Source organism: Charadrius vociferus, unplaced genomic scaffold (genome assembly GCF_000708025.1).
Source record: "Charadrius vociferus isolate BGI_N301 unplaced genomic scaffold, ASM70802v2 scaffold19, whole genome shotgun sequence".
NCBI lineage: Eukaryota > Metazoa > Chordata > Aves > Charadriiformes > Charadriidae > Charadrius > Charadrius vociferus.
Genome location: NW_009650173.1, coordinates 514,126 through 538,081, shown reverse-complemented (window position 1 = coordinate 538,081; position 23,956 = coordinate 514,126). Strand labels below are relative to the sequence as shown.

At 38.6% G+C, this 23,956-nt stretch overlaps 1 protein-coding gene across 1 annotated transcript in view; it reads left to right on the top strand.

Moving 5' to 3' along the window:
- The window catches only part of GALNT18 (polypeptide N-acetylgalactosaminyltransferase 18), a 240,562-nt gene that overhangs the window by 177,266 nt on the left and 39,340 nt on the right, over window positions 1–23,956 (top strand). Inside the window, exons 10-12 of the mRNA XM_009892647.1 lie at window positions 6,356–6,541; window positions 11,903–12,040; window positions 16,022–16,117. Coding sequence (XP_009890949.1) covers window positions 6,356–6,541; window positions 11,903–12,040; window positions 16,022–16,117 — 420 coding nt within the window. The remainder of the gene's footprint in view (window positions 1–6,355; window positions 6,542–11,902; window positions 12,041–16,021; window positions 16,118–23,956) is intronic.

Below are 23,956 nucleotides of genomic sequence, written 5' to 3'. Positions count from 1 at the left end.
AAATGAAGATTAACATGTTTCATCCAGTGAGTATAGTTTCTAGGTTTACAGAGACAGATAACCAAATGTACATGACAATCCAAAAACTTTCAGGGTGATTGCTACTGGAAACATGAATGTTGATTTCAGCGATCTTTGTATCTTACAATTGTCCCTGTCCTTTCTGCAGTCACTTGTAAAGATATCAAAACAAAAATGCAGACCCAAAATGATCACAGACTTAGATCGTGGTATTGAATAAAACTAGTTTATTCATACTTGCCTGTAGATCATCAAGCTCATTACTGGTTATCAGTAAATGATTAAGAGTAATGACAAAGGTTAACAAGATTCAAAAATATTGCTTAAATTGTTCCTCAAAATATATTTTAAAGATTTGGTGACTACTTGTTTCCATAGTAATTAATTCACGCTGACTTTTTTATCTTCAGGGCATCTTTAAAGAGTTCTTCAAATTTTGTCATTTGCAGACTTCATAGAAGCTAGAAATTACTCCAGCCTTTCAAGAAATCACTTAATTATTAAAAAGTTTTGTTTGCAGTCCAAATGAAATGATGGTTTCAAACAAGGTCACATCAGTTCTTGGAGAAACTGCACGATCTGTGTAAATGTAATGAATGCAGTACATGCTAATAAACTGCTTGGCATCATGTAGTTTTTTTTTTTTTTATTAGATTAAGCTTCCACAACATGAAAAGAACACTCAGTGATTAAAGAGATAAAAAGAAACACTTTTAATGAAGAAGTGTTATATCATTTTCTAATGAAGTATAAATTAAATATTCGAGAGAGGGATCAGCTTCAGAATGGTAATTGTTTTGATTAAATATGCAAATTCAAATATGTTTAAATGCAATTGAAAAAGATTTGCTAAAGGATATGGATATTAAAAAAACTAAATAGAAATGGAGACCCTTTGTCTAGTGAAACAGATTTTCTTGATAGGAATTGAATTTGCTCTAAAAAAAATTATGACCAAATTGATTTAGACATTGCTAAGAATGTGTGAGTCACCCGTCTCTGCTGCACACTGAAGGCTGTGCAAGTGCTGTCACTGCTGCCATCGGTTTGGTGGGAATGAGTGAGGGATGATAGCACAATGGTATTAGGGGTTAATGCCTTTGCGAAATGCTTAAGGGAGCCATTTGGTGTGTTACTGCTTCTGTAGCTGCCTCACTTGTGCTATCCCACTGACTGCCCATACTTTGGTCCTTTACTCCTTTAACAGAGTGCAAGTTGCAGCTGATCTGTTGTGCCACCGCCTGTGTTCTCTCTGCAGTTTTATGTGTTCTCTGCTTTCCTGGCTCTTCCAATGGGAAGAACAGGTTTTCTATTTGCTCTCTGGAGCTACTTTAACCTTGGTGAACATAAATTCACACTAATGTAGAGCCATAATTATAGCTTACATGTTAATGTACCTTCAGTAAATTAGCAGTAAGAAGTGCTTAGAGCTTGGACAAATTCTTCACGTAAGTCGTGGCAACGTAAGACTTAACAGGGAGATTCCCCCCCCCCCCCCGCCTCTTTTTCCCCAAAATAGATTTGCTGTATTCATTTAATGTTCCTATCATCTCCCACTTGCTTTGCTTACTTTAGGTCATAGGCTTCGCTGACTTTAGTCTTTCAGCTTTGTAAGTGGTAGAAGTCACCTTGGCACTGCTACCATCCCTTTACACCTTGAATTTTTTAATGGAATTTTACTACCTTTTGCTAGTGATGAAGGAACCCCTTCAAGAGGAGGAAGCCCTCTAAGCCTTTCTTGGGCCTATACCAAATATATGAACCTCCTCAGGAAATTCAAGAATAAAGAGCCCTTTCTAAGGTACTCTTGGAAAGGAGTATTGAAAACACACTGAAGTGGGTTGTGAGAGCTCTTTGGAAGAGAAACTCCAGTCGGTGTGTTCTTTTTCTAAAAGACTGTGCAAAGTGAACCAGCAGGACTAGAACCTCAAGAAATTCTTCCAAAGAAAAGCAAACTTTCTGCATTGTTGGGGCTCCAGCAATCATGCTACGTACTCCCAAAGATACACAGTCCCTCACACTTGAAAACTTTCCAAGGTCTTTGCCTTAAGGCAAAGCCTGAGACCCATTGGTACAGTGTTGCAATTGGTGCTTTTGCAGAATGAAACGTGAATTGCTATTTATTGTGTCACAATGATGGAAGCATATGGGTTTTTTTGGCAAGTCTATATATATGTTTAGGGATTTGGCAGGAAATTGAGACTATTGCTAGCAATTTCTACCGCTTGGTACTGTAGGTAAAACAACTTCATGAGCAGCAGGAAAAGGTGCTGTATTTTCTTTTAACCATAGTTTAGGTAATTCATCAAGTTTCTTCCTTGCAATTTGTACGAGTGGGTTTGTCATTAAGTATTACTGATTGCAGTGACAGTATGCTTAGAGATATAACATTTTATTTCAAACCATTCCGTGTGGTTAAAAGAAGTCTTTGAAGCTCTTTTATCTTTAGAGTTCCTACTAAATTCATGGGTGATAATTTGGTAAAGCTTCACTGATTTTAAACCTTTGTATTTATTTATAGCCATCACATAAAATAACAGTGCTGGAGAACTGGAAAGGTGCTATCCACTATGGATGAAGCCTGAATAAAGATTCCTAGTGACGGCAAAAAAAGACCTGTGAAATTCACAGGGGAAGCATGCAAAGGCACGAAGAATTGACCCCTCAATTGCTGTTCCTATTTCTTAACTCTAAAGACAATCTCTTGTCTACAGGAATTTTATTAGATGAAGAACAAACCACTCTAAAAGGCTTTGAACTTCCCTCTGAGTTGAGTCTTTAAGAAAATATATTTCTTAGTATTAAAATATTAATTAAAAAAAAAAACAACCTAAAAATTGTCTTTGACCAAAAGATGTTGGTTCAGAGTAATTAGTGAGTCTCTCCTGTGCACTTCTGATGTGAGGTTGACGCCTTTTCAAGATATCTTGAAAAACCATCCAAGCATCCAGAATGGCTCCAACACAATGGTTGAAGTACCATGGAATTGTTTACATGAGTAAAGGAGATGGGGGGAGCTAGGAGTGGTCAGATTCAAGTAGACAGTTGGTCTAAGAAGGAAAGGAAGAAAAAGTGGATGGGTGGTTTTGACCTAGCTGCAAGAAATTCCTTTATTTCAAATATAATCAGGGAAGAATGAAAAAAACCTAACACTTTCTGTAGCAGTCAGTTAATCATGTTATATTGTTTAGTATTCACATATCCTGTTCAGCATAGTGTTTAATATTTAGAGTATGACTAGCAAAGCCCTTCGTTCCTTGGCTGGAGATTTTGCACGTTTTGGGGAGTTGGGAATCCAGAATCCCTTGAGATTCCAGGAGAATTTCATGCCGTTTGAAAATCCCACTTCAATGCCTGCCTACATTTTCCTCCTTTGCAACTGGCCTCTCCTTAAGTGCAAGCAAATGTTTGGAGAAAAGAGCTTTCTCACCATACTGTAATCCCACAGGCAAAGAATGCTTGCGGGAGAGAAAGGTACTATGGCTTGTCCTGGATGTGACCAACTGAGCAAGTCAGGATTGTGCTTTCTGCCCTTATAAAGTATTGCATCTGCTTTCACTCTGCGAGTGCTCTGCAAGGCTTTGTAGCCTACGACTCAGGGTAGCGCTGCTTGTTTAGTGCTGTAACTGCAAACTCTGCATACACTGTAGCTTACGATTCCCGCATCTTCAGATCATGTGTTTCATATGTCTTCCTCTTTAAAAAAATCATTAATTAAAGGACTTTTATTTGTCTTGATATATGGAAACTACTAGCCATATATCTCTAGTCTGGTTTTGGTGTGTGCTAATCACGTTTTCAGGGATTGCAGGAGATATTTGCTTAGAAATAATAGGATATTGTTTGGAAGCTCTTTAATACAACCTGCCTGTTCTGTCAGCATCTGTATTGACAAGTCCCTCTTAGCATTAAGTTTTTAAGTGAATCCATGGTTCTTGCCGAGTAATTAATTAGTCTTTGGAACTAGAACAAAGACTGACAGTGTCTGAGAGAAAGGAGTGGCCACCAGCTTTGATTAATTGATGTTTATTCAGGTAGTGGGTAATTGTTATTTACAAACTATATTAAAGACACTGTCGTCTCAGGATGTTTTTTGAAAACACATATGACTTCATTATATTAGATTTTACTGATTATTGAATCAGTACTAAAATTATAAATAAGTCTGCTCTTCAGATTTTCAGATCCCAGAAATTTACTTGGAAATTCCGCTTATTGTAGACATGAATTTTTGGCTCAGCTTGTTGTCAAGATCGCATTCAGACCTAACTCTGACATCCCACAAAAGTTTTGGTGTTCACATGTTGGACTTGGATCAAGGCCATCCCTAGTTAAAATGAGCAAAGGCTAGGCAGAGTAGGCAGCACATGCAGTATGTGAATTGTCTTGTCCCAGGCTAAGTTATGACCATCTCTATATCTTCTGTGATACTAATTTAAACAGCGTACAGTGCGTAACTCTGAAACAATTTATAGCTGGATGTCGATGCTGTACTGAGAAATGGCTTGGACTAAAAGCAGGCATTGTGTGAACAAAGCCTGATGATACTTCACATTTAATCTTTATTAGGAAATATAGCTGAACCATTTAGAATTAAATGTTTGACAAACTATTATTTTTATTAGATCGTTAAAGTGGATTTCCCGCTTTATATGATGTTTAGAAAGACAGAACACAAATGTTGTTTCCAGATTATTTAGTCTTATGCCACATCAATTGCCCATTTATTTTTAAACATTTATGATCATCTCAGTTTTGCCCTGATGTTGGTAATGGTTCTGTTTATTTACTCTTACCATTTTCCAAGTTCTGGACACAGAGATATGCTGAAGTCTTTTTCAGCTCCCTTCTCAACTGTACAGTAGGTTTGTGGGATAGCTCATCTTCCGGAGAGCTCTGAAAACCAAGGCTCTATCTCTTCTCCCAGCATATGCTGAATGCAATTAGGCACCAGTTCAGAAAAGGCTTTGTAAACATTCTGAATCCATGCCACATTTTCTGGTCTCAGGAGCTGCCAAATGCCTAAATACTGTATTCAAGCCAGATGTCTAAATATATAAAATGAATGACTGAACAAAGTGCATCCTTAGTAGAGCATATGCCTGTAGGATGGACAGACCTGAGGTGTCTGAGATCAGCTCCAGAACATGATGTTCTGCCAACCCACATCCCTGACCACTAGGAGGGAGACCAGAGTATACTCTCTTCTGGATGAGCTGTATGAAGAAGGAGCACCCTCGCTCTCCTTTTTTTCTCTCTTGGTACGGGTTATCAAGCCTCAGGAATCTCTACTAGCAGTATCATAAGGCAAACTATGTCACTTCTCAGTGAGTACACCTGCTTCTGGGACATTGAGGTACTTGTTCAGCTTTAAAATTTTGAGTACATCTGGGTTTTCACCTGAGCAGTGTCCACTCAACCATTACGAATGGGCTGCCTTGATCTTGTTAGGAAGTTTACATAATACAGGATACACAGAAAAAGAGCTTCTATGTAGAATAATTCAAGTACTTCGCTGACTGTTAAGGCTGCCAAAGTGGTTTTCTTTTTCATTGAAAGCAGAAAGAGAGAAAAACAGAAATGAATGCAATACTTACGATTAACATTATGGACCTTTCCAGCTGCGGTAGTGGGCAAAACTGAAACACATTTAAGCAGGTACAGTAACCTGCATTCTAAACGTATTATAATTCATAAGAATAGTGTATGTTGAAATTGTTCGTAGAACATTTTTGCTAGGCAGTCTTAGTCTTTGTCACTCCTTGTCACAAGAAATAAAACTGATCCTTTCTGAGCTGTGTTTAAAGCAAAGTGTAAATTCGATTTATATTCCTAATCTTCCTAGAACCTGAAACTTTGGTGATCTTAAAAAGTTGATTGGCTTAGTTTCCCTTTTATGTAAGGCTGGCTAGTTCAAGATTCTGAGTAGCGCGTGTATGCATTGAGATGGACTGTGGACAGTCTGAGAGAAATGTCTGCAAGGCATTAAAACTTGAACACAGATGCTATTGTTTTGGTTGCCCTATAAATATTTTTATTAATAATCTTGAGAATAGCTAAATTGTTCCAGGAAGATTGTGATGAGAGGCTACTGGTAATGTAATAATTCTCTAGTAAGGTTAAGTAGCAGTAATAATTCATGGTAAGGCAAGGTAATAACTCTTTCCTCTCATAACTGTCTAAAGAAACCCTCTGTATAGTCAAATAAGTCTTGAGTAGTTATTCTCCTTTGTAACAATGACAAGCTTAGAAATAAAATAATTTCAGTGCATTTACTGAAGGACGGCAGTGGTGTAGGGAGCTCTCACTAGCAGAATGTCTTTTTTCCTCCTAGGTATGGCAATGTGGAGGAAGTGTTGAGGTTCTCCCTTGCTCCAGGATTGCCCACATTGAAAGAGCACATAAACCATACACAGAAGATCTCACTGCTCATGTCCGGAGAAATGCACTAAGGGTGGCTGAAGTCTGGATGGATGAATTTAAGAGCCATGTCTATATGGCGTGGAACATACCCCAGGAGGTGAGTCACAAAGACGAGGGTTTGCAAGCTTTGGCTTTAGATCCTTTTGGGTTTGGTTTCTACTCTGAATTTTGATTTTTCTTCTAGGATTTTGTTATTTGTATACATGTATGTATGTCTGTCTTACATATAGGCATAAGATACGCTTATATATAAAAATATGTAAATAGTTTTGTCTTATTCTAGAGTAATTTCTTTGCCTTCAGGTTCCTTAAAAATTAATTTCTTATCAAGTTCTTCATCCTCACTGATGACTCTTCATGGAGATGTTAATTAGTAGCTGCAGAAATGTGGAAAAAAGAAGCATCAAAGCTACATTACACATCTTATTTTGAATTTCAGTCTCTTATTTACCATCACAGAGAGCTATAATTTTGCTAGATTTGTGAGGGGAGTTCTGCCAAAGGGCAAGGGGTGTTAACATCTATCAATTCAAGTGTGGGTGTATCACTCTTGAGTAATTTCACACCAGAGTAAGGGTGGCTGGTGGATGTCATGACATATTGCGGAATCTAGCTGCAACTCCCTTTTGGCCTGCTTGTCCAGACTTCCACAGATGAGCAATGGTTGGTCCATTGTATTGAAAGATAATGTCGGATGGCTAACCTGAGAGTTCAGTTTGGTGTCTGATTTCAGTTGTTCTTCTGTAGTCAATGGTGTTTAATCTATGCACTGTTAAGAGTGATAGGGCTCTGAGAAAGGTGACTGTACCTATTCTGAAAAATATTCAGGATCCACGTAGAATAGGTTGTTTCCACCTAGAGGCTGGAAACCACAGCTGTAGTTGAATTCGAGGTTTGACTTACAGTATGTGGTTCTCATCATGACAGCAAAAGCAAGTATTTTAGACTTAATAAATGAACTTGGGTAATTTATTTTTTCTTTACTAAAATCTCTGTAAAATCTCTCTGAGTGATTTTGCAACTGTTCAAAGAAACTGGTTGTGGTGCGATTTCTGGTTCAAGAAATAAAATGCTGTATTTCTCCTTTAGTTTAATAAGGCAAAACAGTTAGAAAACAAACCCCAGCTAGATATATGAATGCTGATGTTGATTCAGCTGCTTTCAATAGTTTCCTTCATTTCTCGTGGTTAAAACTAGGCAATTTTGGCAAAGTGGGGAAGTCATTGTCCTGTTTTCATGTTGCTATATAATTACCATGAAAGCACTGAGAAAAAAGTCCTTTGTGGTCTGGTATAGGGAAAGGGCCTTTCTGGAAAGTAGTCCCGTGTTCACAGAATGCAAGCTACCCTTTAGGTGTCCCTGTTTTGAGTAATCACGTGGCAGTACACACAAGCATAAAGACATTTCTGGAAGATAGGGTTACTTACTTTACATCAAAACAATTTAAAATGAATTGTATTTGTGATTAACCTGATTGATTTCAACTTCAGTTTCTGGTTTTTATTGTTAATTATTTTCCTGAAGATCGGTTGATCTTCATTGATTGATCAAGTTTCAGTCTTTTGACTTGCAAGCATAGCACTAACACAGAATTTATAAATTCATTTTGCTAAGTAGGTTATACAGTATTATACGCATATTTACGTAACATTCATCCAGATATGATGGTGGTGGTGCTTATGTTGTGCAAAGTTGAGATTTGAATGCAATTTGGAAATAAAATTCATAAAGAATACAAAGATAAGTTGCTGTTATTATTACAAGTCCTGACTGTGCTGACGGATCAGAAAAAATAAACCTGTTATAATAAATTTAAAAACTCATTTATTAAACAAAGGAAACAAATATAATTTTATTAAACAAAGGAAGAATAAATGCAGTGCATGGATTGAACTGATTCCTTCAGGTCACAAAGTGCATCAAGGTGTTTGCCCAGTAGATCTTATATTGCCAAAACTGATTCTGTTCACAGTTTTGAAGAGTAATAACAAGTTTTCTTACTACTTCAATCTCCAGTCATTTTCGCGCCACAAATGTACTAATCATTGCACTGAACTGCTTGAATAAATTGCAATGCAGATGATATTCTTTCTTCATCTTCACAAAGGCTACTGCTGTCAAACTGTAGTGCAGACTTAAAAGCTGGAAATGGCAAGCACTAAATCAGCTTTTAATAGTGGCAGTCTCTTCTGCAATGTAATGAGATGCCTCTGTTGTAAGGAGAAATCTGTTACTCTGTGTATGTACGAGCCTGTAGCAGAAAGAACCTTCATTTGTATTTCTCACTGCTGTAGAAAACCAAATAAACACACACATGCCCACATGCTTATTTAAAATATACTGGGAAACAGCTTAGTTTTCACAGTTGTAACATGTCTATAAAGCCCAAATCTGCTCGTTACCTAGTAATTGCTACAGGGTGTTCAGAGACAGTATGGCACCTTTGTGACCATCAGAAGGTTTTTCTGTCAGATCGGGTCTGTGACTTACAGCTGGATACGTTCAAATGTTGTTCACCCAGCTTCCATCTTTTGCCATGTGGGAAGGACTTAGAAGAGTTTTGGGGCTCTGTTTTGTTCTGACAGCTTGACATGTGCTTAAGTATCCCAAATCAGTTTTGTAATTTGAAGCTATTCTAAGCATCTTTGTGTTCATTGTGCGACGCCTGGTGCCAGGAATCATGGAAAGAGCTCTGAAGCCTTTTCCTTTCCCGTGCTAAACTTTGGGAGTACTGAACTGATTCTAGAGCAGTAGGAAAACAAGTACATGTTTAAGGAAACCTTCAGGCCTTTTAAAGGAAAGAGGAAAATACAGTACAAAATTACACTCCCAAGCACTGTAATTGAATCAGTCAGTATAAAGAAAACCTTCATCATCAGTGGGAGTCCTCTTTTATACATCAAAAGGTCAGGAGCAATGCAGCCTGGCTGGTATAGAAACATAGTAGAAAGAGAAAGTATTGAGATGAAAAGGAGCAGCCTAAAAAATAACTTGAAGCTTGTGGGATACTTGTAATACAGACTCCCAGGAGGCAGGGGGCAAAGAGATGGTGGATGAGAAAGGCTGGGGATGGACTAGGTCAAATTTAGATATCAGACTGGATGGCAATATTTCTGTTTCATCTTTGCTTACCTCAAGATTAAATTAAATGCGAAATACTGAAGAGGGACAATTTTCAAATCAAACCTCGCTTCAGCTTAGGCAAAAAAATGTTCAGACATCATTGGGAGAGACATGCAGAGAGGACAGCCAGATAGCACAGCCAAATACTGTTACACAAGTGGATAACTACAGGAGTAATTCTCTATCTGGAAGCTGATGAAATAGCGCACTGGTAAATGGACTGTGTCGGTAATAGAAACGTATTCACTTCTAACAGTCGGGACTTTCCATGAAATATGTTATTCCAAAATGTTAACCACAGGACCTGTTTTTTTTCCATGGAAGAATTCCCAGATCTCTGAGAAGCCTCGTAGTCAGATGTTTGCGAAGGTTTTAATCTTTGAGAACCAATAATAATAAAAAGGAGTTAGACCCATTTGGCAGTGTGCTGTGACTGCCCTCTTGGGATCTCTGCGGGTGGCTCTGAAGTACTGAGGGCTTCAAATGGGGATCTCAGATACCATGGTGATTTCTGCATCCAAACTACTTAGAGAAATAGTTTCAGAAAAAGCAGTTAAAACACAAATGAAAGGTTTTTCGAGTCCCAGAAGCAAGAGCTGTGCTCATGTGTCCTCCCCTATGTTTTGGGGTTTGTTTTTTTCTTTTTTTCCTCGCATCATATTCTCAGCTTTGGAGAACACACTGAGTTGTTGCTGGTGATAAAGTCAGAGTGCTACTTGTGAGCTGTTTTCCTTCTCCAGCTGCATGGGAGGATGTGATCACTGACGCCCTAGAGGCTCTTTCTTACCTTATGCAATAAACTGTGAGGAAAGAAGCATTCGTGCCTGCAGGGTTGCATGGAAAGGAGTTGGGATACACTGGACCAATTTAGTACCTGATCCCAGGAAGCCTTGTTAGTGCTGGAAGTCGGATGTCTGTGTGCTGGCATCCTCCTTTTCCTTCACACAAGTGGCACATACACTGGCCAGTGCAAGTGCAGCTGGAGTGGTGCGTGAACGGGATTTGTCCGTGGCATCAGTTGATTGTCTTACAGCACCCTACAGCATGTCCCTCTATCTAGTCACTTGCTAGAAAAGTCAGGAAAAAATAATCGCTTAAGGAGTAGTTCCACATAAAGTTTTATGAATTATGTAGGGCTTGAGGGGAGTCAGCATTTTTAAGGATTAACTTGAGTTATGCCTGTTTATACCAGACCCCAGTTTCCTACTTCTTAGTATGCTTTGCTAATGTGGAAGTCAATTTTACTTTAGTTAGAAAATGCTTCCATGATAAAATATACTTGTTCCAGATTCACATTAATTCATTGCTTTGGGATGTAAGAAGCAGTCGTTGCTTCAGCAGCTCAGAAACCTAGATACTTGTAAAGATACCTTCTTGATGTTAACTAAGAAAATTCAGTGCTTCCAATGTTATTTTTAAATCATATCTTGTTGGCTGAAAAAATGTTTGGGGTGTTTATGGCCCAGTAAAGGCTGTTGTTTAAGTAGATAGATTATAGGATTTCCCTGTGGAAATTTATTTATCCTGCGTTTTGTTCTGAGGCAGAAGTGGTAGAGCACAGTGTGGAGCAAAATGTCTCATTTTACTTCCTGTCAAATAGCAGCCATGGATTTGCACTTAGATCCCTCTCTAAAAATTTCCGCTGTGTGATTTTAATGTGATAAATTATTGATTTTTATATACCGGGACTTTATGAAATTCATGCTTTATGATCTGCTTTTATGATAAGTAGAAATTAGGTTAGCCAGAAATGTAAAGGAGAATAAAAATTAGGGGAGAGAATATTGTGCAATTGCTTTTAACAAAAATAGCAACTTCCCTTTTTACATTACAAGAGAAATTTAATAAGTGATATTTCAGAAAGGTGAGCAGAGCTTCTGCTCTTTGCAGTGAAGCAGTAAACCCAGACTTCAGAAATGGCCAGAAAGTGTCATATACTAATGATTAGGCCACAGTGGGATGCCAGCAATAAGGTTGTTTCTAGGACAACTTCCTACTTACTGCCAATTACTTTTGGATTTGGAAAGTGCCAGGAAATTAGAGAACAACAGTGATATTCATTGGAAGGTAGATCTAAACCCCACCGCAGTCAATAGGAGTGGTTCCATTGACCAAAGCAGACTTTGGAAGAGACCCTGCCATGGTGACCTGTATCATATTTAATTGGGGCACTTGTGGAGTGTGTGTGGGTGACAGACTCACTCCGCAACCAAACGCTGATATTTATCATAGAGCATAATCATCTTTGCAATGAGGGAGACTGGATGATTAGTTTACACAGAAGTGTATCACTGATGTCTTTTCTGCTTTTTTCCGTCCTTTGTTTTATGTGTAGGACTCCGGAATTGATATTGGTGATATTTCTGAGAGGAAGGCCTTGAGGAAAAAGCTCCAGTGCAAGACCTTTAGGTGGTATCTTGTCAGCGTGTATCCAGAAATGAGAATGTATTCAGATACTGTCGCCTATGGGGTGGTAAGGATCTTATCTGCATTCTCCATTCTAAAAAGGTGGGGGAGAAAGTTGTATGGTGGGAGTAATTCATGAAGACAGTGCCTGACTCTAAGTAGAAGAATCAGGTAAACATGAAGTCACTAGTTAAATAATTTGTTAGACTGGTTTGTTAGACAGCTGCTCTGCTGTAGTGGTTGCTGAGGTGTTCTGAATGTTATCTGCATCCCTGATTTTTTTTTTTTTTCATTTGTTTCATGGCTTGCATTCCACTCAGATACTCAAGGCATAATTTTTCAGACACGTTGGAGCTGTCAGTTGGAAGGTGTGTGGCAGCAGGTAAATTAACAAAATAGGCTCAGTATTTCAACTGCAAGCTTCTCGATACTGTAGCCAGATCTTAATTTAGAACCTCAAAGGCCTGTATTTTGAGATCATCATCATCATTACTTGTGTGACAGTAGTACCCTTACCCTTGTCTATGTTGAAATCACACTTGACTTGTACTGTGCTAATTAAAGCAGAGACAATTCTGCCCCTAGAAAACCGGCAATCTGAAAAGAGAGGGCAGGTGTGCATGACATGAAGACGAGCATAGCAAGTTAATATGGGCCCATAATAAGCTAGTAGAACTAGGACGTCCTTTGCACATTCTCTATCCAGTGTCATATTCACAAAAATTGATTGCTGTGAATTAAGTTTGCCTTTTTGTGTGCAAGTCCCAATTAGGAAATGTAACTAGTAAGAGCAGATCATACAAGTGAAAGATTTGGGTTGAGACGTTCCTTCTTAAAAAGAAATCCGGGTTGTGTGGCTTGCCAGCAGGGCTCTGAGAAGACCCTTGAGGGTACCATAGAGCAGCTGCTCTGTTTTGGCAAACAAAGTGATTGTATGCCCCACAGTGTTCCACGACCCCTGTGATGATCAATTGAAATTATCATGCTTTCTTTTCATACAATCAAAAAAGAGAAGAAAAACACTTCCAACAAAGGTTTAGGGTGTTGTTACTTTCCAAAATAGTTCAATGCCAAACATTACCAAAATCACACCAGTGTGCAAGGAAGTCTCTCCCATAGACTGTGTAGAATTGCCCTCAGTGATGCCATGATCTAATCAGGAGCAGAGTTTCCTGAAGAGAAGGAGGCATAGCAGCTAATGGTTCTGCTTGTAGGTACCTCTGGCTAAAAAATCTTTGATTGCAGGTAGAAGTGATGTTAGATAAAAAAGGAAGACAGGATTAACTCTGCATCAGGTCAGTCAAACCGAAAATCAGCGAACAGGCACCCTGTGATTTTATATTCTGCTGAGACTTTTTCATCAGCCTTTGAAGGTTCATTGCTGGCAATATACAAACCAAAAAGAATCAGAAGAGTTTGTTACAGAAACACTGAACTCAACTGGTCAGCAGAACACGCATATTTAGGTACCGCATAATAATGCACGTGATGCAGTCTTTTGTCTGCAGTATGAGCGTAGCCTTATCAGCCAAGATAGATGTGAGGAGTAGGCCTTCATCATTATTTGTACCATCACAAAAGTAGTAGTGGACAGCTATTGCAACCTGTCTGTACAGGTAAAGTGGGAGTGTTTGATGAAATACACAGCTTACTGTTTTATAAATACAGTTGTATGAAATGAAAAGATAAAGTGCGCCAATCTTTTTAGTAAAAGAATTGTTTGTATCTCTAATCTTCCGTCATGTCTGCTTTCCTGTTCACTTGCGTGTCTTCCAATGGAGAAAGTTGTGATATTTCGAAGCAAATCAGCTGCTTGCTGATTCTCTTCAGTGCTTCCATTCATCGTCTTCATTTTTTTGCAGAAAATAGAGATATTGCTACTATAGCATTATCATTAATTTAAAAAAATATTGACTAATTACAAAAGTTGTCTGAATAGGGGTGCAGGTTAGGATATAGCCATCTACAGTGTCACCACCCATATTTATTTCCTGAATCCTAAATTTCCTGTTCTGTGAGAGTTAGGAAAATAGTTGTATCATTCATGTCTAGTTTATGCTGTGGCATATAGCTAGGGTTAGGGTTGGTGGCAGAGTAAAGGTTTGGGAACCAAATTTCTTTCTGAATTCTGCAGTACCCTTAGAGTTAGGAGAAAGTGATATTGGTGGGCGAAAAGCTGATGGATTTAGTGTAGGGACTGGCTCTCTGATTTCAGCTTGACATTTGAGATAATTTTGCGAATTCAAAATTTCAGTAGTCTAGTTTATCTCTATATGCTGTAAAGCTCTAAGTTTGAAAGGGAGCAAAGGGCAGTATTGACTAATTATTTCTGGTTTTCAGCCTGGGGATAGGTGACCTTGTTATATTTTGGGTTGTAATTAAGATTAAATCTTGGTAGTCTAAAACCCAAGTTAATTGTTGGTTGCCACAAAGCCACTAGATTTTGGAAAGGGATGGTTCCTTTATTGCGGGCCTCAGATTTTGAAACAGCATTATTAGTTAACTGGCCAGTGGCTCTTTTGTTTTTCTGTTTTCTGTAGGGGTCATTTCTCTACAGATATTCTAAGTAAATTGTAGAATTGTGATTGGGATATGAGTTGGAGAAATTAAATCTGAAGAGTTCATTTTATTGTTTTGTTTTCAAGGTTTACAAGACAACGACTGGCGTTGGTCAAGGCAGATTTTTTTTGCTTCCTTTATTGTGGGGATTGTGGTGGAAAAAGTTACAACATTAGGGCTAGAACAAGCATTAGAATATGAGTTTGTGGAAGAGGTTTTGAAAAGCCCAAGGAACTGATGGATCCAGGCATGAATTAATAAGGCTGATATTTATCATTGGTTTGGATAGAGTGTGGTGGCTAACATCTGATTACAGTTAGAGTCACGCTTGTGGTTGCATTTGTGGCTAGGAAATACAAAGCTTTGAGAGGAAACTTTAATTCTCAAGGCTTGCAGCTAAGAATAAGGCCAGTATTGATACCTAGTGCATATTTTCTCTTTGATGTTGAGATTTGTCCTGTCTATTATTGAATTTAGTTAGGTTTGTAGTTGGAAATCTTGTAGAGGTGAGTTCCCGGTTTTGATTTTATTCACTGCCTGCCTTCAGTCTCTGGCTTGTCCACACTTCTTACATAGCAGTGTACTTCTAGACTTCCTTTCTAAGCATATCAATTTGTTTTCCTCAAAGGAGGCCCCCGTACACGGCTGACGGGACTGCTGAGTTAATTACAGATGGTTGCAAACCACATCACCTCTTCATTCCCTCCATCAGACAATTCTGTCATGTTCTCTGAGCTGATCTTATACCACTGAACACCTTTATACATGCCCATGGGTATGCAATCCACATCTTTGGGCTCACACTCTATAAAGACCTTCCAGCTATCTGTGCTCGTTAATTTAGCACTTCACTTTCAGAAAATTCTGTCTCAGCATCGCACAGGTAATATATAGGGCTTTGTGATGAACAGGGCCGAGAACTCTGCAGTCTGTTCATAGCTAGGTTGCTGTGCGTGGGTTAGCCTGGGATAATGCAAAGAAGAGCTAGTGCATACCAATTGGCCAGAATTTCTAAGTGTCAGCAGAAAGGATTTTTTTGAATTATTTCCAGAAATCAGAAGACTCTCCTGAGTGATTCTGAAAAGCTGTTCAATTACAGGGCTTTCTCCTATGTTTGAAACTCCATCCATAATGCTCAGCTAGCTGCCCTATTAAAAATATAGTGTATATATATTGTATATCGTGTGTACCAGAGACTCACTAGACTTCGTATTTTAAAAATGTATGTAAAAAATTATTGCTGTCTCTTTTTGAAACCTACCCTCCCTGAAACCTTGTCGCGATATTATTGAAATCAGTAATGTTAGATTATCTACAAGGAAGAATTTAGTCCAGGTGCTTTCTCTTCAATATCTTCACTGCAACAAGTATTTGTAATTTTGCGTATTTCCTTGCTCAACTGTGTATGATTTTTTTTTCAAAGAAAATAAAGTAATCACACCATCTTTTTCTCATGTAAGACTTTTCTTTTTCTTTTTGTTTATTTTAGCTGCAGAATTCCCTGAAAAGTGATTTGTGCCTTGATCAAGGGCCAGACACGGAGAATATTCCAATCATGTATATCTGCCATGGAATGACACCACAGGTTAGTTTGTCTAATGATCTCTTATATTGCAGCTGCTTTTAGTAGACTGTGTAGGAGGGACCATCTTGTACCTGTCATTGTTTTCCTGCCACAATACCTCTGTAAGCTGTTTAGTAGCTCTTCTATAGAAAGCTAGAATGTTTTTCTGCCATAAACTGAGAATCACTGGTATATTAGCGCTTTGACAGTGAGTTTGTTTATTCATTTTGAAAGAATTTAAGGAATACGAGAGTCAGCACTGATCCATATTGGTTAATAAGAGCTTTCATTTCTGATCTTTAGCTGTGCATGTCGTATGGATGAAACAATTCATTTTAAAACATTTTACATACATACATATGTATGCTCACAGTTTATTTACACGTTACCCGAAGCAACATCTTTGTTACTTGATATATTTACTGTCTCATTTTCACAAATGTACAGCCACCTTCTTCACACCATACAGCTGTGTCAAATTGTCACCCTGTTCTCGTGAAAGCCCTTCTTCTAAAGTTCCTTTTTTTCTTTCTCTGCTGTTGTCCTGTTACTGTAGTATGTGCCAAAGACTCCAATTACCAAAACCTTTTCATTTTCTTACACAACAGCCAGATTTTTTAATGTGGCAAACAAGAGGGTTAAGACATTGTATCTCCCCAAGTGGCTAAGCGTGTGGGCCTAGGTGAAAGTGTTTCTAGGCAAATCTTGATAGTAAAAATAACATTGCATGGGCTAGAACATGCCTGTCAAAGACAGATGTGAAGATAATCTAACGCTGAAAAGTAACATAAGCAAAAATGACATAAAGGAAATGGATGTATTTGTGGGAGTGATTGGATAAAGTGAAAAATCCCTCCAGTTTGAATCATCTTTTTCTCTGATTACCTTGTCTATTTGCTTTCTTGAAAGGATGCTATTACGCTTAAGTTATGGAATGTTGTTTTACCCATGGAATTGTCAGTTATGTGATTTGACTATACAGCAAGTGAATCCTTCTAATATCTCAGAAATAAACACAGAGCAAAAAAAGGTAGTCTTGTCCTCTGTACCTGGATCTCATAGTGAACTGGAATCATGAGTTTGGTGAAAGGCAGATATGATTCTGTACTTCCTTACCGAGTTACACATACTGCACTGTGTTCTGCGCTGGCGTCCTTTGCTGAGGGCCTTTAATATTGATCACTAGTGGCATCATGCTTGAGTAAAGTATGAATGATGAAGACAAACATATATGAAAATCTCATCCATCAGACTTGCTCACTGCATGGGCTGTGGCTTATTTGTCACATAATTATGTGGTAACCACTGTTTGCCTCCAGGAGGTTTTTAAGCTAGTCCTCAGTGTTCGCTAGGGAACTGTGTGATTCACCTGTGAGCCAGAGTCATTATTCTTCATCTTCTGGGAGGACGCCATAACTCTCTTCTGGCATATCATCTGTGGTAACAACACACTACAGGCACGGTTGTAAATTCCAATTAGAAATTTTAATTATAGTTAAGAGACAAACAACAACAACAACAGTCACTTCAGTTAAGACAGTTCAGTATTCACCAGATCAAGAACTACCTTTGTATATCCACTGAAGTTCTGTATAAATGAGATAGCAACAAATAAATGGCAGAGGGAAGAGAGGCAAGGGAAACTTTTTTTGACAAGATTCTGCTCCTTTCATAATTACAATGTTGTGTCTCCTTGCCATTACTATCTATTTAATTTTGTAACTAATAATGTTAAAACACCCCCCCAAAAGGCCCATATATGAACAAGACCCCAGTAGTGAGTGAGAACTTTCTTTAAAAGAGGAGTAGACTTTCTCTATGTTAGGTATTACACTATTAACAGGGAAAGCACTAACAATCATTACTTGGCATACTTCTACGAGATTTCTATTGCACATACTGCATCTCTTCCTTAAGCAGAGCTGCAGCCATTCACAGTTCCTCTAGCATATTGGAAATATTTGAATAAATGTTCCTTTTAATCTTAGTGAACTTGCCAATAACCACAATAGATGTTGATGAGATGCTAATTTTATTCTAGTAGTGGTGAAATGCTGTATTTTGCCCTTTTGGTAGTTCTTATCAAAATAGATTGATCAAAAAGATTATTCCCCTGATTCAGGACTGCTCGTCTGACTGAGGGTTTTGGTGATGCCATTCTTAGCTCTGGTGCAAAGTTTTACTGTTGCAGCTATGCCATTTACGGTTTTAGATCTGCCACCATGGAGGGCTTTGCACAATTGCATCTAGATGTGCATTAATATATCTGGCTGCCAGGAGCCATTCCCTCATACACAGTTTAAGTTGCTGTTCTTAGTTACCATTATAGCCTCTCTTCTAAACTGGGTAACTTTTTTTCTCCTCACTAACCTCTTTCAGATGTTTTTGGATTTTCATATTTTTGCATGGGGAATGGCTTAGATGGCGTGTGTGACATCAAGTAATAGTTTCAGAATTGTCCATACAGCTACTGTTTCCTTTTAGCGTGTTTTGTACAAGAAAGAAATCACTGAAGTCAACAGAAAGGGGACTGCATACCTGACGTTACAAATCCATGCCCCGTATTTTGCAGACAATATCAAGAACATCATGTGTAGCTTCATAATTAAAAGCAGTAGAAAATGGCGAGGAAATATCCTCAAATATTGCAACGAAATGATAAGAAATAATTTTCCCTGCAGTGCTTCAGTTTCATTTTAAGTAGACATCAGAATTAGTGATGGTAAGACGTCTGTGATTCAGATTCCCCGACCTTTCAGCAATCCACTCCATATGTCTACCATAACTAACATTAGCATATTCGTAGTTCATTCCTGCAAGTATCTTAGAGCGCTTTATTAACTGTGTTTATTTTGTAGTACTGGTCTACAAATAGAGAAACTGATGCAAATTTTACATGTGGTTAAATAGTAGGATGGAATGGAAAATGAGAACCTAATCTGTCTGTTTCCTTAGTCCTCTGATATTACTAATGAGAAAGAATTTCTCACAGCAGGGTATTTGGCTTGGCCTGAAAAGGCAGAGGGCACTTGAAAAACTAGAATTCACGATTAGGTATGTTTTGTACCTTCCTTCTGTCTTCAGAGAGTGCTTCCCAGGTTAGCCGTATTTTGTCCTGGTCACCAGAAGCCTGGACACTTCAGGAGTTATAATACCATCCACTGAGTAGAGCAACTTGCATGTTCAGCCAGTGAAAAAAACAAAATGGGTGGCAATCTTGCAATGCATTCTCATGAATTTAAGGGAAGAATCGCTATTACTTTACCTTTAGTAAGAATGATTTCATTACAAAATGTTGCCCAGATAATTATAGATTCTGTCAAGAACTTCCTTGTCTTTTTAAGTGGCAGCATCTGAACAGCATAACTTTCTAAGTTGTTGATTCTCCTCTGATTCTGCTGCTGGAGTGTATTGCTTCCTAAGAATCACGTTCTTCCATTTCTGCCTTTAGTCATATCTGTCCAAAATCAACACTGTCATTACTACTCCCATCTGTACAGCAACACGCAGTAAGTTGGCGTAACTCCCCAAACTTCTCAGCACGAACATCACTATCACACCTGAGCATCTGCTATTACTTCTCGTAGTCACCATGGGTACCGGGCAGCTATTAGACGTGCACAAAGTAAGGCCATAAGGTGGTTCTGGTACCTTTGATCTGCTGATGGTCAACCATTTGGAAGGGGCTTTTAGTGTATGTCTTAGCCTGTCATATCCAGCCTCTTCTGCTGTGCAGGGCTGCGGCTTCTTACAACAGCTGAACAAAACTGACTTCTGCAACTATTAAAATAGCTCACATAGTAAATGCAACATGGTAAAACAGTTGACAGTAGTTAAAATAGGTTCCTACTACACTGTTCAGTGGTGAAACAGAAATCATGGTGCTTCAGTTGCGTGAGATCAGCTCAGAGGCAAAGCACAACAGCCCACAGTTGTTCTTGGCCAAAGAGGCTACTCTGGAAACAGGTGGGGAGTGTGAGGAAGCAGCCCCCCTTCAGTGTGAAGATAGAGGGAAACAGGAAAATTGGGAGATGAGGTGGCCTGGCAGTAAGGGAGAAAGGGAAAGGAGAGAAATGTAAAGGGAAGAAGGGAAGGCAGAAGAGTAGTATTGGCAAAACAGTACAAAATGTATAGTTCATGTGAGATTGTGCTGGGTTTTGCTGTTTTTTTAAAAAAGTCGTTCATGCAGAAAAGGATGAAGGTACTGTTTTAATTCTTGAACTTGTTGGAGCACAGCTACAATTCAGTCATATGTTTAGACTTTAAAAGGTCCACTTCCAGCAGTGCCCCCATTTTCAATGGAAAAGATGGTTGCTTGTAGTTGCAGTAAGTACATGTGCCCAGCCTGACTGTTTTCTTCCTAATTCTGGGAACTGCCTGAGCCTGGATGTTTGGTGTTGTTTAAGACTGCTGTTTAACCAGGCCTGTAATCTTGAAGGCAGACTGATGACAATGTGTCACTTGCATTAAAACTACCCCCGAGTGATAATTTGAAGATTCTTTCCTGAGAATGAAACATCACATTATTAGAGACTTTAACTATTGTATAATAAACAAGTACCACCAGACAATGAAGTGATATTTAAAGTACAGATTTAGCTTGAAAAGTGCTTGTGATTGAGGGAATAATGGGCAGTTCTGTGTTCCCTTGTTCAATAGCTTCTGGCTCATATATTTCTCAATTTATAAGCGGTTAAACTATGAAGCTCATCCAGGGGTGTGAAAGTCAATACCAACCAGTTAGATTTTGAGGAATTCAAGTTGAAGACCAGGGTCAGAAGACTAGATTGGGAGAATTACTAGAAAAGAAATGCAGGTGAGAAGGGACACCTGTTCATATCCTTTCATATTCTTGCAAGAGATTGCAGAACTGACCCTCAGAAACCGATGACTACAGCCCTATCTGGTATGAATTATTGCGTCTCTGCTGAAGGCAATGAAAGGAAGTCATGCCAACAAGTAGAGCTATACCAGTTTACGCTGTATGAGACTCTGACCTGAAAGCTTTATGTTGTATTCTGAGCACAGTGTGTGAAGTACTGGAAACGGTGGTTACAAGAACTCCCATGGACTTCTAAAAACTCTTTGTATGATTCACGCGTGCGACTTTTAAAATGTTACTTATGGATATTTTCGTAAAAACTACTTTTTCTTCAATGTAATTTCTTAGCATGGTGGTTGTTCATACACAGATACTTGTTCATTTGTAGACAAGAATACATATGAGAAAAAATGGTTATCACAGAAGGCATTTATATTCCAGTAAAAAAGTACAAGGTTGATCACAAACACTGTATAGTTATTAGTCCAATTTCTAAAACCTAGGAGAGGAAACAATTCAGAATTGTTCAGCAAAAAATTATCAAAATAATTAAAATAGCTTTGCAAATAATTAAAAAAAAAAGGAAAATAAATTTGTCAGTTTACTTTAACTGAATAATTTAGACATCTAGAGCAAAGTTAGTTTGATCTTCAGGCTATTGAGACATTACAAATATAAACACTTCAAAATTGAGTTGTAATAGAGCCTTAATTTTAGTAAGTCTGTTCCAGTGCTAAAAAATTTCTTTCGATTCCTCTGCCTAATGAAATTCACATTGTATTAGACAATCGTCAGTGCCAGGAAAGCTGGGAGAAGAACCGTGTGCTTTGTCAGATGGAGTGTTAAGGGAATTTGGAAGCAGAAACAGCAGCCCCCTTAGGAGTGGCTTTCTGTGCGTGTGAAATATGCTGATCAAGAAGCATTATATACCATTTTAGAAAGAGAAGTTAATAGATAGCGTGTGATTGTATCCTTTACTACAGGTTAGGCCTTCCTTGACACCTTTCCATTTGCTTTTAAAATAATAAATAATGGAAATACTGAATAGTGCAGCTGCTTTTCCTTGACAGTCTTGATTCTGCTGCCAACAGAGCACCACAATATTGCTGTCCTGAAAAGTTTTAGGTAAAGGAGTTTCTGAAGTTCAAGGACAGTGTATAGCTGTGATGACGCAGATCCCAAGTTTGGCTTATGGATGAATATGTATTCTCTCCTACAGCTGAAAATTAAACTTATAGTCAAATCATAATTATTCTAGGCCAAAAATACAGCATTCTAAGAAACTACTTTGAAATACATACATTTCAGAAAACAAGAGGTCTTTTGTTATTTAGAAGTAGGACCCTGTTCTGAAGCGTGTGTGTAAAATCCGTAAGTGTTGCAAACTGAGGCTCTGTGCAAGAAAATAGTTAAACAGAAGGTCCCACATCTAGCAGCCGCTGATACCAGCATGTTTCAGTGGTGGTGAGGGAGTAAGGAAGAACAGAACAAAACCTGCTGATGTGGATCAATGATTCACCCTTCAAACTTGAAAAATCACTGCCCTGAAGATGAGATGTCTACAATATACATTTTCCTTTTGAAGCAATAAAAAGAAGCACCGCAGCTGTTTTAACAGCTGTCAGTCACATGCAAACTCAGGGCTGATGTTCATGTTTGTCTTCAAGGTAAATGTTAGACACTTTCAACATCTGTGTACAAGACAGTCTGATCCGACATCTGCTCTGTGTAGTACCATTTCTTTCTAAGGACCGGCTAACACATTGATCTGAAGTTAGCAATTACCTGGTTTATGTTAATTATTTTATGTATGCAGACACATACAGAGTGCTATACAGAAAATGAACTGTACAAGACATTCAGTTACGTCTCGGTCCAGATACTCTGCAGTGAAAAGTCACACGGTGCGGTAGAGAGCGCCGTCATTCCTCTCTTTGTACAGCCACAGTGAGTACGTCGTTGTTCATACAAGGTGAAGCAGCTGCTTCAAGAGTTGCAGCTCAGCTGGTCGGCCTGATTCTTACAGGAGAGCAGACATCAATCAGTCCCTGGCTTTGGCGAGCCGTTCAGACCGCGCTGGGTGCTGCGGTAAGCCCTGTGTGGTTTGTCATGTGGCTGCCTGAGATCCGGCCAGTGGTGCAGCCTTTTTCCTCGCAGTCTGTCTCTGCAGCCGCTGCAGATCTAGTGTCCCTGCAGAGGGGTCTGTGCTTCTCCTCGCCTTCTGCCAGAGGCTGTGTCTGACAGAGCACAGAGTCAGGTGCATTGTTTCCTCTGCCTTTTTCACTAGGTCTTGTGAAATTATCTAAGCACTGGGTCAAACACTAACTTTACGTACATACAACATGTTTTCTGGGAACGGGTGTTTCCGCAGTAAATGCTTCTGGAACTAAAATAGCTTTTTTTTCTTTTTATAATCTAGGTTGCTTGGTTCAGTAAAGGTCCAAGTAATAGAAGATAAAGTTATAGAGTTAGTGAAACTGCCTAGCAAGGATGGTCATAAGCATTAATGAATTCTAATTTTTATTTTAAATATATTCTGTAAAGGGCCAGCTTGCTATGGCAATTAATGTCTATTTATATTTATATTAATTTCTTTCCCTGCATAAATCCTGATTTTGATCACACTAAAGTTAATAGAAACTGTGAGCTTGTTTGCAATGGAAGCAAAATCTGGTGTTGATTTTTTGCGATCCCTTTCAAAATAGAGAGGTTTTTTGATGTACGCCTGAAAAGCTAAATCCAGCGAACACTTATTCAAAGCTGCAGCCTCTTTAGAATATATGACAGGTGTGTCAGGGAGCTAGAGGGATGTTTCAAAGGCTTCCAAAACCAAGCAGTCCTTCCTTGGCCTAGCACAGGCAGTACAACGCTTTCTTCCTGGGGACATGTTGTGGATGAAGACTGTAATATAGGTTATATTCTTCTTTTAGTCTTTTTCCTTAAGTTTGATTTTGGCCAAATTCTCATTATTTACTTCAGTGCAAAGTTTCAGAGAGACAATCTGTTAATCTGATTTCTAGTTTTGGTGCAAATTTTGT